At 44.2% G+C, this 16,007-nt stretch overlaps 1 protein-coding gene across 1 annotated transcript in view; it reads right to left on the bottom strand.

Moving 5' to 3' along the window:
- The window catches only part of LOC122556871 (transmembrane emp24 domain-containing protein 9-like), a 24,352-nt gene extending 8,758 nt beyond the window's left edge, over positions 1–15,594 (bottom strand). Inside the window, exons 1-2 of the mRNA XM_043704127.1 lie at positions 15,231–15,594; positions 1,226–1,330 (exon numbers count right to left, since the gene is read on the bottom strand). Coding sequence (XP_043560062.1) covers positions 1,226–1,330; positions 15,231–15,369 — 244 coding nt within the window. The 5' untranslated portion in view covers positions 15,370–15,594. The remainder of the gene's footprint in view (positions 1–1,225; positions 1,331–15,230) is intronic.
- Positions 15,595–16,007: the final 413 nt, after the last annotated feature.

The raw sequence follows: 16,007 nt of genomic DNA, 5'->3' as shown, positions 1-16,007 counted from the left end.
TTGCTCACATTGAATTTCATCAGCCATTTTCTGGACCACTCTCCCAAACTGTCTAGATCCTTCTGCATCCTCCCCACTTCCTCAGTACTACCTGCCTGTCCACCTAACTTTGTATCATCGGCAAACTTCGCTAGAATGCCCCCAGTCCCTTCATCCAGATCATTAATATATAACGTGAACAGCTGCGGCCCCAACACTGAACCCTGCGGGACACCGCTTGTCACCGGCTGCCATTCCGAAAAAGAACCTTTTATCCAAACTCTCTACCTTCTGTCAGACAGCCAATCCTCAATCCATACCAGTAGTTCACCTCGAACAACATGGGCCCTCACCTTGCTCAGCAGCCTCCCATGTGGCACCTTATCAAAGGCCTTTTGGTAGTCTAGGTAGACTCCACACAATCAATCAATCGCCTGAGGTGGGAATTGAACCCGGATCTCTGGCACTGTGAGGCAACAGTGCTAACCACTGTGCCACCTTGCCGCCCCTGTTTTAAACGGACATGTTATTTTTTAAGCTGCGACCATGACTGCCAGCTCTGGGACTTAAGGCATTGATGAATTGCTACAAGGCCTTTCTTATATGCTGCACATGGCTGCCATTGTGCGCTGACGGTCACGGAATGTTTATAAAGTGGTGGATCAAGTACCAAAACAACCTTGGATAGCGTTGAACTTGTGTTGCTGAAGTTGCACGTGTATGGGCAAGTGAGGAGCATTCCATCTCTCTTCTGTTCTCTGCCTTTAGTTAGTGGACACGCTCTGCAGAGCTCCCAGACTCTGTCCTTCTCTTATAGAGTGTTTACACATTGAATGCGGTTACATTTCTGGTCACTGGTATGATGTTGACATTTGGGAGTTCAGGAAAGGTAATGCTCACACAGATATTCTTTTCAACAATTTCACCTGTGGTATGCCAGTGTGAAAATTATACCATACTATCCACAGGAACAATAACCATCATGGGGATATTAAGGCAGTTGGTTATGCCTCTACTTACAGAAGTAATATAGCAAACAGAAACCTTCCTCCAGTTTTATGCTGAATCAAACATAACTTTGAATTAAATTAGGTACAAAATACATAATTTCCCAACATTATTGTTTACACAAGCAAAATATTAATTTAAAAAGTGACGTAGCTTGGAAATAAAGTCTTAAAATAATTAGATAGTGCACTTGAAGCGAGCAAATAAACAGGCTTGGTTCTCTGATCTTGAATATGTCATACCTTTTCATCAGGATCCTTCACCTCTACAAACATTCCTAGTCCTGGAGGAGAAGGCAGGTACTCCTCCCTCTGTTTGTCATACATCAGAGTTTTATAATTACCTACGAACAACAGAAACTGATTAGTTCCATTCATTTCTAGGTTACCGTTGGTCAATGGGCAGCAGCTTGTCAGATAGAACAGGAGAAGAAACCAAGATCCAAAACAGTGTACCTTGCTTAAACAAGCCCCTGACTCAAACAGAAATGGCAAGTGCAGGAGAAACTCAGCAAGTCTGGTAGCACTATGAAGTGAGAAACAGAGTTTCAAGTCATGACCTTACTGGTGTAGGGCCTGATGAAGGGTTTATGGCCGAAAAGTCAATTCTCCTGCTCCTTGGATGCTGCCTGACCTGCTGTGCTTTCCCAGCACTACACTCTCGACTCTGATCTCCAGCATCTGCAGTCCTCACTTTCTCTTTACTGGTGTAAACAGTTAAAAAGCTGGAGTAACAGCAAAATAGATTATTACTTGAATGGTAAAAAATTGCAGCATGCTGCTGTGCAGAGGGACCTTGGTGCCCTTATGCATGAATCACAAAAGGTTGGCCTGCAGGTACAACAGGTACTTAGGAAGGCAAATGGAATTTTGCCCTTCGTTGCCAAAGGGATTGAGTTTAAACGCAGAGAGGTTATGTTAGAGCAGTCCAAGGTGCTGGTGAGGCCACACCTGGAGTACTGTGTACAGATTTGGTCTCCTTACTTAAGAAATGACGTAAAGATATACAATCATTTATCCAAAATGCTCGGGACCAGCTGGCTTTCGGAATTCAGAATTTCGGAATTAGTGACAGCTCAACGGTGAAATTTTTAAAAAATTCTTACCGAACAGTAGACTCACTGAGTAACAGGCCTTGAGACAGAATTGAGGCCTGCCAGTGCTGGGCCACACCCTCCTCCACATCCCATCTGAGTGACATGCATCAAATGGGTGTGGAGTTGGGTGCCAAACAATCTTGTTAAGGAGATATAAACTTCACAAAAAAACCTCTGGATTTTGGAGCTTTTCGGATTTCAGATGAAGGGTTGTCTACCTGTACTGGCACTGGAGGGGGTGCAGAGGAGGTTCACTAGGTTGATTCCTGAATTGAGGGAGTTGGCTTATGAGGAGAGGCTGAATAGATTGGGATTATATTCATTGGAATTTAGAAGAATGAGGGGGGGGGATCTTATAGAAACATATAAAACGATGAAAGGAATAGATAAAATAGAAATAGAGAGGATGTTTCCACTGCTAGGTGAGACTAGGACAAGAGGGCATGGCCTCAAGATTAGAGGAAGCATGTTTAGAACTGAACTGAGAAGGTTGTTAATCTGTGGAATTCCATCCACAGGGAAGTAGTCGACACTACTTCAGTAATCGCTTTAAAGCTAAGATAGGTACTTTTTTAGAAAAATAAAGGAATTAAGCAATAGGGTGAAAACGTGGCTAAGTGGAGCTGAGTCCACAAAAAGATCTTATTCAGTGGCAGACGGCCTACCCCTGCTCCTAGTTCTTATGATTGGGGGAGGCTGTTTGCAGGTAAAGGGACATCTGGCAAGTGGACGCTTTCAAAAGCAAGATAACGAGTGTTCAGGAACAATATGTTCTTTACTAGTGTGAAGAGCAAGGCTGGCAGGAGTAGAAAACACCGAATGACTGGAGGCATTGAGGCACTGGTGAACAGAAAGAAGGAAATATACGTCAGATATAGATAACTGGGATTGAGTAAATCCTTTGAGTTTAGAGGGTGTAGGAGCACACTTAAAAGGGAATTGAAGAGGGCAAGGTGGAGGTGCAAGGTGGAGGTGTAAGATAGCTTTGGCAGATAAGGTTAAGGAGAATCCAAAGAGCTGTGCATATATTAATGGCAAAAGAGTAAGTTATGATGAAGATCTGGGTATACTTTAAGAGAAGTTAAAGCAGCAGAACTACTGGACACAGCACCAAGTGTTCTCAATGAGGCAACAACATAACACTTGCTCAAACAACTCGATTAGCTCGTTGCCTGGAGACAAAAACAAATTCGAATTCGGCCAATCAGTTTAAATTATACCCCAAAAATATCAAACTCCAATCCAGTTTGAATTGAGCATGTTGACAATCTTAAAAGCCAATGACACAATCCGATGCTCTGCGGTAAAAGACCGGGAAAATTGGAATATTGCATGCAATTCTGGTCTCCTTCCTATCGGAAAGATGTTGTGAAACCTGAAAAGAGTTCAGAAAAGATTTACAAGGATGTTGCCAGGGTTGGAGGATTTGAGCTACGGAGAGGCTGAACAGGCGGGGACTGTTTTCCTTGGAGCGTCGGAGGCTGACGGGTGAGTTTATAGAGGTTTACAAAATCATGAGGGGCATGGATAAGATAAATAGACAAAGTCTTTTCCCTGGGGTGGGGAGTCCAGAACTAGAAGGTTTAGGGTGAGAGATATGAGAGACACCTAAGGGGCAACTTTTCACGCAGAGGGTTGTGTGTATGGAATGAGCTACCAGAGGAAGTGGTGGAGGCTGGTACAATTACATTTAAAAGTCATTTGGATAGGTATATGAATAGGAAGGGTTTGGAGGGATATGGGTCGGGTGCTGGCAGGTGGGACTAGATTGGGTTGGGATATCTGGTCGGCATGGACGGGTTGGACCGAAGGTTTTGTTTCCGTGCTGTACATCTCTATGACTGTAACAGGTGAGGAGGAGAACTGCCAAGCTCAGCATGTAAACAGGCCACCTAAAAAATAGCTCTCTTAAAAAGGTACCTTTTCGATCAGTAACCTGTGACTCAGAAATTCCTAAGAAAAAGAAAAGACAACATAGGAAGATCCGAACAGAAGAACAAAAACTGCCTGGTTTTGAGATAAGAAGGGTGGTTTTGTAAATCTTAATTGGAAGTTTTATCAGACCAGTATCATAGAAGGGAAAGTAAAAGTTGGGTTAGAGGAAGAAATTGTAAATAATGGTTAGTTAATTATTCTCTGTTATACTTTAAGAAATAAAGTTATTAATTTTTACTTTAAATAGTTCTTGGCCATTCACATTTTTACAGATTACTGCGCGGGATAAATCTTTTTAGTGTTGCTAGTTTTAAATGAAGGAGGATTTATCCCATGTCGTAACAAACGAGAGAGAGGGTCCCTTGAAGACTAACGAGATTATTTATGTGTGGAAATACAGGAGATGTGTGAGATCCTAAATGAATATTTCGTGTCAGTGTCTCTTAAAGGTAGATAAATCTTTGGGACCTGACTGATGCAACATCGAGGGCTGAAGGGCCTGTACTGCGCTGTTATGTTCTATGATGAAGTGTATCCAGGACATTGTGGGAAGCTAGGGAAGAAACTGTAGGGCCCCTAGTGGAGATATTGGTATCATTGACAGCCACTGGTGAGGTGCTGGAAGACTGGGGTGTGGCTAATGCTGTGCCATTATTTAAGAAAAGCTGCAAAGAAAAGCAGGGAAATACAGACAGTTGAACCTGACATCAGTAGTGGGTAAATTGGAGGGATTCTGAAAAAGGGGGCAAGGACTGATTAGGGATAGGTAACATGGCTTTGTGCATGGGAAATTATGTCTCACTAACTTGAGTTTTTTTGAAGAGATGACCAAGATGTTTGATGAAGGCAGAGTGGTAGACATGGTCTACATGGATTTTAGCAAGGCCTTTGACAAGGTTCCACGTGGTAGGGTGGTCATTAAGATTAGGTTTCATGGGATCCAGGAAGAGCTAGCCAATTGAATACAAAATTGACTGGATGGTAGGAGACAAAGTGGTAGAACAGGTTTGTTGTTCAGACTGGAGGCCTGTGACCAGTCGTGTGCCACAAAGATTGATGCTGGGTCCATTGCTGTTTGTCATTCGTATAAGCAGTTAGTGTGAGAATATGGAAGGTATGGTTAGTAAGTTTGCGGATGACACCAAAATTGGTGGTATAGTGGAGAATGAAGAAGGTGATCTAAGAGTACAATGGGATCTTGATGAACGGGGCCAGTGGGCTGAGGCATGGCAAATGGAGTTTAATTTATTTAAAAGCGAAGTGTTGCGTTTTGTTAAGACAAACCAAGGCAGGACTTACACAATTAATGGTAAGGCCCTGGGAAATATTGTCAAACAGGGAGGCCCCAGGATACAGATACATAGTTCTTTAAAAGTGGAGTCACTGGTATACAGCGTAGTGAAGCTGGTGTTTGGCATGCTTGCTTCTGTCAGTCAGAGCACTAAGTACAGGAGTTGAGTTGTCATGTTACGACTGTGTGAGACATTGGTAAGGCCACATTTGGGGTACTGTGTACAATTCTGGTTGCCCTGCTATAGGAAGGGTGTTGCTAAACTGGAAAGGGTAAAAAAAAAGATTTACAAGGATGTTACCAAGACTGGAGGGTTTGATGATAAGGAGAGGCTGGGACATTTTGTCCCTGGAGCATAGAAGACTGAGGAGTGACCTTATAGAGATTTAGAAAATTATGAGGGGCACAGATAACTCCCTATATAACTCTGCAGGACCTTATCCATTTTTTTAACCTATGTCATTAGACCAATGTGTTTCTTTCTCCTTTATTCATTCAAAGGATGAGGGTGCTCCTGGCGAGGCAATTTATTGCCCAGCCCTAATTGCCTGGGAGGTGGTTAAGAGTCAGTCACATTTAGAGTTACATGCAGGCAGTGGTTAGGATGGCAGTTTCCTTACCTAAAGGACATTAGTGAACCAGATGGTTTTTTCCCAACAATCGACAATGGATTCATGATCATGATTAGACTCTTAGTTCCAGAATTTTTAAAATTGAATTCAAATCCCACTATTCGAGCCGGGGTGCCCATAACATTATCTGGGTCTCTGGATTAACAGCCCAGGGATGCTATCACTAGGCTATCACCTCTTCCAGTGTTTTGAAAATTTGTTGCAACTGTTCAGAAACATCCTTGACCCTGGCACCAGGGAGGCAACATGCCATCTTGGAAACTCGCTCATAGCTACACAAATCTGTCTGTGCCCCCGCCTAGAAAGCCCCCTATCACAACTGCTCACTTGGACTTTGCCAAACCCTGCTTTACAGCAGAGCTAGTCGCGTCTAAGATCTGGCTGCTGCTGCCTATTCACGTGTTATTCACCTAGACTCACTCAGATCTAACCAGCACCACCTCGATCACAAAGTAGCCCCTTGCAGAAGTGGCCAGAACAAGACACAGCACCGCCTCCTCTCACACTTGAGCTCAACTTCCAGCATTTGCACTCTCTTGCCTGTCACACTTTTTCACAGCCCATAAACCGGATAGCCATAAGACAGAATGGGTCATCAGCAGAAGGGCAGCAGATGCATGTGAGCACCAACACCTTCAAGTTTATTTATAAGCCATGCATCATCCAAACTTGGAACTGCAATACCGTCTTCACCAAAATAAGACCAAAATCCTGGCACTCACTTACCAGCTGCATTGTCAATGTACCTGCACCTGATGGACTGCAGCGATTAAAGGCAGCCAGGCAATTCATTGTTCAGGAGATCACTAGGCACAGACATGAAACAAAACTGAAAACTTCCTGCTCTGGATACAGCAGGTAGTGGTTTCATCTGCCACAAGCCTGAAGAGCTGAGTACCTGATTTTTCCTTCTGATAAGTCCTGCATCTCTGCCGAGGGGTGTGCAGAGGTCTTCTGCAAGCATAACTACTTTCCTTAGTACTGGGCTAAAAGAGCACCATGCTTTTGGAAATACTGTATGCAAAAATGGGATGTGCACCCAGAGTTGATAAGGAGCCATAAAGGAATTCATTTATTGTCCTGTTTGTAATTTTGATGCAGTTACTGCAAACTATAACACTTTGCAAGACTTAGTGCCAAACACGCTGTTTAATAGAGGAGATCTACAACTCTCATAAACAGCACAACCTAAAGATTTTTTTTTTAGAAAAGAGTTCTACAAACATTGGAAATTCTTACCCTTGTGAGAAGATTTCCCCACACTTGCAAGATTTCAGCGACTGCACTGAGAACAAAATGCACTCTCACGAACATTCATTTCTGCACAGCACGGAAATGCCAAATCAACAGATTACAGAACCATGATAAAAGTGATGAAAGGAAGTGGCTCACTGAAAGAGAAAAGTAGATGGCCACCCCTAGTAACAGATGTACCACCTGGTTGAGATTTGACTAAACCAAAATAAATATCTGACTAAAGGATTTGGTTGTTATCACACTATGGGTGCTTGCTGTTCTCCCCTGGAAAACTACAGTGATTACACTTTAATATCTCACACTGAGGATTTTTATTGAAGAGTTAAATTGCTCTGCTGACCTGCAGGAAATTGGATGTCCTGAGGCTAGAGTAGTATGCCTCTGACTTACAGGTAGATTGTCAGGAAATCACATTCCCATCTCTTTGGCATTGAAAGCCATTTCCTAGTTATTCAGAAGCCATTTACATTGTCATCTCTTACTATTTACATTTTCATCCCCTATTCAGAAATCAATAAGAAATCAATAATCAATAGGAATTTGACTACTCCCCTATAGTTACAAAAAAAATCGAGTTGCAACAGATTTGACCATTAAGGGATGACGTGCATTACACTGTTTGAGGATGAAGTGGACACTGCACTGTGCCTTGAGTGGCATGTGACTGTGGGTTGTCTTGTAGGCATCACTAACTGTGATGTAAAAATTTTGTATAAAGGAAGGACCGGGTTTCCTTTGTTCAGAGAGAGCTTTGACACAACTCTGCAAGCCCTGCGAGGTGTATGTTAAAAGTTCCTCCAGAAAGTTTGTACTGTACTGTGCTTAATAAAATTTTGCTTGTTCACAGAAGTTGGTGTGTAAGTGTTGCTTCAAGTTTTAGATTAGATTAGATTACAGTGTGGAAACAGGCCCTTCGGCCCAACAAGTCCACACCGACCCGCTGAAGCGAAACCCACCCATACCACTACATTTACCCCTTATCTAACACTACGGGCAATTTAGTACGGCCAATTCACCTGACCCTGCACATCTTTGGATTGTGGGAGGAAACCGGAGCACTCGGAGGAAACCCATGCAGACACGGGGAGAACGTGCAAACTCCACACAGTCAGTCGCCTGAGGCGGGAATTGAACCCGGGTCTCTGGCGCTGTGAGGCAGCAGTGCTAACCACTGTGCCACCGTGCCGCCCACTAAGTGTGTAAGGACTTCAGGAAATTAGAACTTAACAAATGGATGAAAGCCTACTTGTTCCAAGATGCCAAGAAAATTTACAAGTCTCTCTTTTTAATGCATTGCAAATTTGCAAAATGCAAAGTGATGTGAAAATGAAGCACCATCAGCACTACCACACAAGTATGTTTCATAGACACAATGTAATCTCCAGATGACCAATAAAATGGCTGGTTAAAGGAGTGCCAAAACTCATGGTAAAGACTTCCATTCCCCTCTTACAAATGCTTTTTTCAAGAGTTTTGATTTTTCCCTTCACCATCTTACAAAGAGAATTTTATCGATAAAACATTAAAGCAAACTTTAAAGCTTTGCTGAGGTATCTTTTTGTCCACCTAACTCTAATGCACTTTGGAAAGGAAAACAAATCCCAGAGTCGGTATTTTCAATGCAAACAGGATAAAAGGGTTAGTTTTTCCAGTTTATCCAAACTCAAACACTGAAGATTGATAAAGTCAATTTACAGCTCTAAAATATGGAAAAAGAGGCACATTGACCAATGGATGAGTAATATGGTCTTATTCATATCTCCCAATGCAAGAGCCATGGACAAATCTAAAGCAGGGGTTAAGGCAGCATATTAATGAACATGTAACAGTGCTAAATGGCACAGGGTGAAGTACCCATCAATGAATTTCACTATCGTTAAAAATTCTTTCGTAGGATGTAGACATTAGTGACAAGCTCAGAATCTGCTGCCCATCCCAAGCTATCCCCAAGCTGAGTGGTTGGACAGACCATCTGTCAAAAGCCAACCACGTTGCAGGTTCCGAAAACACATATGGGCCAGACCTGATAAGAATGGCAGATTTCCATCCCTAAAATGACATCAGTGAACCAGATAAATTTTAACAGAAGGAAAATTGGAGCAGCCAGCCACAAACAGGCTTCAAACTGTGAATTCTGAAATTTTTCAGAGCAAGGTGGAGAGGCAAAAGGCAAAATTGCCATAAAAAAGAACCTTGATGGGTAGAGGTTCAGGTCAATAGTCGAGTAAGGAGAGGGACAAGAAAACTACAGAGTTTAAGTAACATAGGTTAGAACTAATGGTGCAAGTACAGTGAGATTTCAAAACAGCGACAAACTTAACCCTGCCACTCTGCAGAAACAAATCTTGGTATTTTAAAATAAGAGTATATAGTAGGGTTATGGATGAGTTAAGAGCAAACAGGGGAAGAGGGCAGACGTTTAGCAAAGACAGTACTGGAGTCATGTCTGCAGTTGACAAAACCATGTGGGTGATGGGAATGAGGTACAGAAAAGGGTAGGCAGTACAACACAAATAAATGCAGGCAGTCCTTGAGGTGGAAAGGATACATTCTGAAAGATCAGCTCAAATGCAAAATGTACATAATTTCTGGAAGTATTCTGGTTAGGTTTGTGTCATACCATGATTGGCTTGGAAACAGTTTGGGGCAGAAGCTAAAGTGTACAGCTACAAAGGACTAGACAGGAAGAAACCACAGACAAGATTCTGAACAATTAGCAACACAAAGGCAATCAAAGGATCAAGAGAACTGGGAAAATAAGAGAGTTGGCTGCCATCACAGGACTTTGGAAGCTGAGGTAAAAACAATGACTGCAGATGCTGGAAACCAGATTCTGGATTAGTGGTGCTGGAAGAGCACAGCAGTTCAGGCACCATCCAAGGAGCAGTAAAATCGACATTTCGGGCAAAAGCCCTTCATCAGGAATAAAGGCAGAGAGCCTGAAGCGTGGAGAGATAATCTAGAGGAGCTAGTCTGTACTGTTTGTCCTGTTGGGGTCCAAACTCTGCTGGTATAAAGGTGGTCCAGAGTCCGTGTAGGATGTGTTGGTTACAGAGGCAGGCACTGAGGAAACAAATGTGGCTGTGGTAGAGTTTGTTTCAGGACATGGTTGAAGAGCTTCAGGGCAGAGGAAATGACCTGGGATTTGCAATGGGAGAGGGACGCCATGAGATTTTTGTAGAGAGAGGAGGAAAACTTCTTCAACGCAGGCATCCTTGCAAGAGGATTTGCAGTATGTTTAAAATCAACTAGGTAAAAACAATGACTGCAGATGCTGGAAATCAGATTCTGGATTGGTGGTGCCGGAAGAGCACAGCAGTTCAGGCAGCATCCAAGGAGCTGTAAAATCGACGTTTCAGGCAAAAGCCCTTAATCAGGAATAAAGGCAGAGAGCCTGAAGCGTGGAGAGATAAGCTAGAGGAGAATTGACCATGCTAAATTGCCCATAGCATTCAGGGTTGTGTAACACTAGGTGCAGGGGTTTTGGAAGCTGATCCCATTTAAAGTGGATGTCATCAAGGGTCATCACGCAAACGAACACAAAAGGGTCAAGACAACTGAACTGTATTCAATACATCAAGGTCCTCAGGAGACCTCAAATGACAATGCAGGGGCTGGAAGCAGTATTTGCTGCAGATGTTTAAAGAGATTCATGCAAGGCAGCCCAGCTGAATCAGAGGATGATGCCAAGCTGAACAAATAAAAAGTAGTTGGGGGGGATATCAGATTTCTTATAGGACTTAGTTCAAATCTATTTAAGTGGTGCAAGGTAAACAGAAGGTGGACTGGAATGACAGAGATACAAGCAAAGTTACATATTCAAGTCCTTAAATTGAAAAGGGTTATGATTAACACATTTGAATCAATGGAGTAAAATGAGAAGTTTTGAAGCAAAGAGGGAAAAACATTTGCAACGTTAATAGCATGAAAGCCTACAAGGAGAGTCAGAATTGTGCAGGAAGGAAGCAAGGGGGGAAAAAAACATGCAGACAAGAGAGAGAGGAGGAGTTAATTCTGAAGTTGATGACTCAAATAGATGAGCCATCACTTCAAGATTTTCCTGGACTCTGCAGAAATTAAATATTGATCTCTGTGATCAACCAAGGGAAAATTAAATCAAAAGTTTGCTCTCTCATTTCTTCCGTTCGATTCAATTTACTTGTCAGAGAATTACTGAAGATGGGGGACCTGGCTCTTTTATCAAGCATGGCAGTTGGAGACAAGAAATCACAGAAGGAAACTTGCAGGTATACATCCAGAGTTAGCAATCCCAGACTGGAGTAGGTAGGAGATTAGAGGTACTATCCTAAATACCCAAGTTACTGTCCTTTGAATCTGAGTATTTTTCCCCTCATTCTAGTCCACATATGACAGCAATAAAACGCACGATTTTTCCCTTTCAACTCCAGGCGTCAATCCTTTATGATTTGGAGACTAAAGCTGATTTTGCACTCTTTCTCATAGTTTAAAGGATAACCATAATTATACGGTGATACTTCATAAGATTAATCTTCACCAAAGAACTGGAGGACTGTGACCAGTGGTGTGCCACAAGGATCGGTGCTGGATCCACTGCTTTTCATCATTTATATAAATGATTTGGATGTGAGCATAGGAGGTATAGTTAATAAGTTTGCAGATGACACCAAAATTGGAGGTGCAGTGGATAGCAAAGAAGGTTACCTCAGAGTACAATGGGATCTTGACCAGATGAGCCAATGGGCTTAGGAGTGGCAGATGAGAGTTTAATTTAGATAAATGGGAGGTGCTGCATTTTGCAAAGGCAAATCAGGGCAGGACTTATACACTTAATGGTAAGGTCCTAGTGGGTGTTGCTGAACAAAGAGACCTTGGAGTGCAGATTCACAGCTCCTTGAAAGTGGAGTTGAGGGTAGATAGGATAGTAAAGGCGACATTTGGTATGCTTTCCTTTATTGCACACAGTATTGAGGAGAGGAGTTGGGAGGTCACGTTATGGCTGTACAGGACATTGGTTGGGCCACTTTTCGAATATTGCTTGCAATTCTGGTCTCCCTCCTATCAGAAAAATGTTGCGAAGCTTGAATGGGTTAAGAAAATATCTACAAGAATGTTGCCAGAGTTGGGACGATTTTAGTTACAGGGAGAGACTGAATAGACTAGAACTGTTTTCCCTGGAGTGTCAGAGGCTGAAGGGTGACCGTATAGAGGTTTATAAAATCATGAGGAGCATAGGTAGGGTAAATAGGCAAAGTCTTTTCCCTGGGGCAGGGGACTCCAGAAGTAGAGGGCATAAGTTTAGGATGAGAGGGACTTAAAAAGGACTTAAGGGACAACTTTTTCATGCAGAGGGTGGCGTGTGTGTGGAATGAGGTGCAAGAGGAAGTGGTGGAGGCTGGTACAATTACAGCATTTAAAAGGCATCTGGATGGGTATATGAATAGGAAGGGTTTAAAGGGATATGGGCCGGGTGCTGGCAAATGGGACTAGATTAGGTTAGGATATCTGGTCGGAATGGACAAATTAAACCGAAAGGTCTGTTTCAGTGCTGTACATCTCAGTGACTGTACGACTGTGTGTAGGAGTCTTAGTGAATGATTTGAGCGGACCTCAAAGACTCAGTGTCACCCAGCGGAGAAAGGATATAGACTCACCAATAAAAAAGGATAGCACAGTGTTTTAGTGGTTAGCACTGCTGCCTCACAGAACCAGGGACCTGGTTCTATTCCAACTTCTGACAACTGTGGCTGTAGAGTTTGCGCATTCACCCCGTGTCTGTGTGGGTTTCCTCCCACCATCCAAAGATGTTCAGGTTAGGTGAATTGACATGCTAAATTGCCCATTGCATTCAGAGATGAGTAACACTAGGTGCATTAGTCAGGGGTAAATATAGGACTATAAGGTAGGGGAACAGGCTGGGTAGGTTACTCTTCAGAGGGTCGGTGTGGACTTGTTGAGCCAACGGGCCTGTTCCCACTCTGTAGCGATTCGATAAAAAACTGTACATTTTGATTGCTGTAAACAAACCCATTCCACTCCTTTGGTTACCAGAACCACACCAAGATCCCTCCTCTCATGTTGACTTGTCCAATTGCTTCCTCCCATCACACAATTCCACAATTCAAAAACACTCCCAGCCGGCCCACCCAAAGTGTCTTGTTTTATTTAAGAGTGGTTTACTCTCCCCAAAACATTCATGCATTTAAAAAAAAGGAACAATGCAGATACTGTCACTATAATATCAGTCCATCGAAGTACAAACTGAACTATTACAGGAAAATTATTTTTAAAATATTAATATACTGCAACTCATTCAGGGAAGTTCAATGCAGAAACCTAATGACCTCACCAATCCTTATGATCAAATTACAGAAAGAACTGCAGATGCTCAAAATCAGAATTTTGTCTGAACCAGGGGCAATGGATTCGAAATATTAACTCTGCTGTCAGACCTGCTGAGTATTCCCCTCCCCAATTACAGATCCTGGTTTGGTTCAGAATATCACTGTACAATGAATAAAAGCTAATCTCCCCCTTCCTCAACCTGACCTTGAAAGCTCAACCTGTCACCTGGCATTAACAAGCATCCACTGTTCCATGCAAGTGGAGTCAGGGCAGGAACAGGAGTCATAGAGATGCACAGGAGGGTAACAGACCCTTCGGTCGAGCTCGCCCATGCCAACCAGATATTCTAAATTAATTTAGTCCCATTTGCCATATCTCTCTATCCTTTCCTATTCATGTACCTATTTGGATGCCTTTTAGATGCTGTAATGTACCAGCTGCCACCACATTCTCTGACAGCTCATTCTATACACGCACCAACCTCTGCATGAAAAAGTTCTCCCATAGGTCTCTTTTAATTCTTTGCCCTCTCACCTTAAAGCTATGGCCTTTAATTATGACTCCCTTACCTGGGAAAAATAAACAAAAAGAACTGCAGATCATTGTACATCAGAAACAGAAATTGCTGGAAAAGCTCAGCACATCTGTGGAGAGAACTCAGAGTTAATGTTTCAGGTCCAGCGACCCTTCCTCAGAACCACAGGAAAAAGTCTTGACTACTCACCCTACACATGCCCCTCGTGATTTTATAAATATCGCCAAGGTCACCCCTCAGGCTCTGACGCTTCAGGAAAAACAGCCCATGTCTATTCAGCCTCTCCCTGTAGTTCAAACCCTCCAACCCTGGCAACATCCTTGTACAAAGTCAAAATTCACACAACACCAGGTTACAGTCCAACAGGATTTATTTGAAACCGCAAGCTTTCACAGCCCGCTCAGGCAGAGAGTGAGTGATAATACATGGGGACACAGAATTTATAAGATCAAAAGGTCATACAACGGAATGGCAGGGGCTCCAAAAGCTTGCAGTTTCAAAGAAAGTTCTGGGAGCATAGCCCCGTATCATAGAGATGTACAGCATGGAAACACTCATCGGTCCAACCCATCCAAGCTGACCAGATATCCCAAACCAATCTAGTCCAACCTGCCAGCACCCGGTCCATATCCCTCCAAACCCTTCCTATTCATATACCCATCCAAATGCCTTTTAAATGCTGTCATTGTACCAGCCTCCATCACTTCCTCTGGCAGCTCATTCCACACACGTACCACCCTCTGCATGAAAAAGTTCCCCCTTAGGTCCCTTTTATATTTTTCCCCTCTCACCTTAAACCTATGCCCTCTAGTTCTGGACTCCCCGACCCGAGGAAAAAGGAACCTATCCATGCCCCTCGATTTCTGACTCTGTCCACCCCATCCTGGTAAATCTCTCCTGAGCACTTTCTTTGGAAAGCTGGCAGAATCAGAAACCGCTGGGAAATTAAAAACTCAGCATCTGTGCGGAGAGGAGAGAGACTGCAGATTTAATGAATCGGGGGCTTTCCTTCAGAACGAAACCCTGATTTGCAGTGGCTGCAGATGATTTCCCTGCAGTTGGATCTGAGGGACTGCTGACAGGGTGAGGCCCCTAGGCCAGGCCAGGCCCTGACTGACTGGTAACGTGTCAATCTGACTCAGTGTGAGAGCACAGTCTCTCCTTTCCGCTTACCGATGACCATGGTCTCGTCGGGTATCTCCTCGATGAAGCATTTCTTCTCGGTCTCGCCTATGTGGAAGTAAAGGCCGGAACATAACGTGGCCGCCAACTGCAGCACGGTCAAACCGCGCACCCACTCTCCCGCCGCCATCTTGCACCTGACCGCCACCTCCTTCCCTCAAGCACCCGCCTCACCACGCCTGCGCACAACCGGCCGCGGCTGGACAGGTGGAGGATGTGCGCGTGCGTCCAACCGGCCGCACGCCCCCCTCGCACACCAGTACGCAAGCGTGCAGACGGCAGCCGGTGAGGGAGGTCGTGCGCATGCGCCTGACCGGTTACTCTCCCCCCGCCTTGGAGGCTATTGCGCAAGCGTACAGCCAGCAGCCGGTGGGCAGGCCATGCTCATGCGCTTGACCGGCCGCTTTCTCCACCTCGGACGCTAGTGCGCAAGCGTATGGCCGGCTGCCCGAGGTGAGAGGCCGTGCTCATGCGCCTGACCGGCTGCTCCGGCGAACCTGACAACGCTGCGCCCGCGCGTAGCCTGGGCCACTCGGACATCACTGCGCATGCGGAAGCCTCTGTGCCACGTCCTCCTTACACCGACGCCTCTGATTGGACGGCTGCGCACGACCCTCGTGCCGGTTGGTCGACGGCACGTCCTTCGTTGTGATTGGTTATTAGTGCCAGGCGGTTTGTCTCCCCCCTCAGGGGGGATGGGGTAAGTTCAGGAACCTGGTCCATCCCCAAATTAACTTTAATTGTCAGAGGCTGAACTGGGCTTGCCCT

This window comes from Chiloscyllium plagiosum, chromosome 14 (assembly GCF_004010195.1).
Source record: "Chiloscyllium plagiosum isolate BGI_BamShark_2017 chromosome 14, ASM401019v2, whole genome shotgun sequence".
Lineage (NCBI taxonomy): Eukaryota > Metazoa > Chordata > Chondrichthyes > Orectolobiformes > Hemiscylliidae > Chiloscyllium > Chiloscyllium plagiosum.
This window is presented reverse-complemented; position numbering and strand designations above follow the sequence as displayed.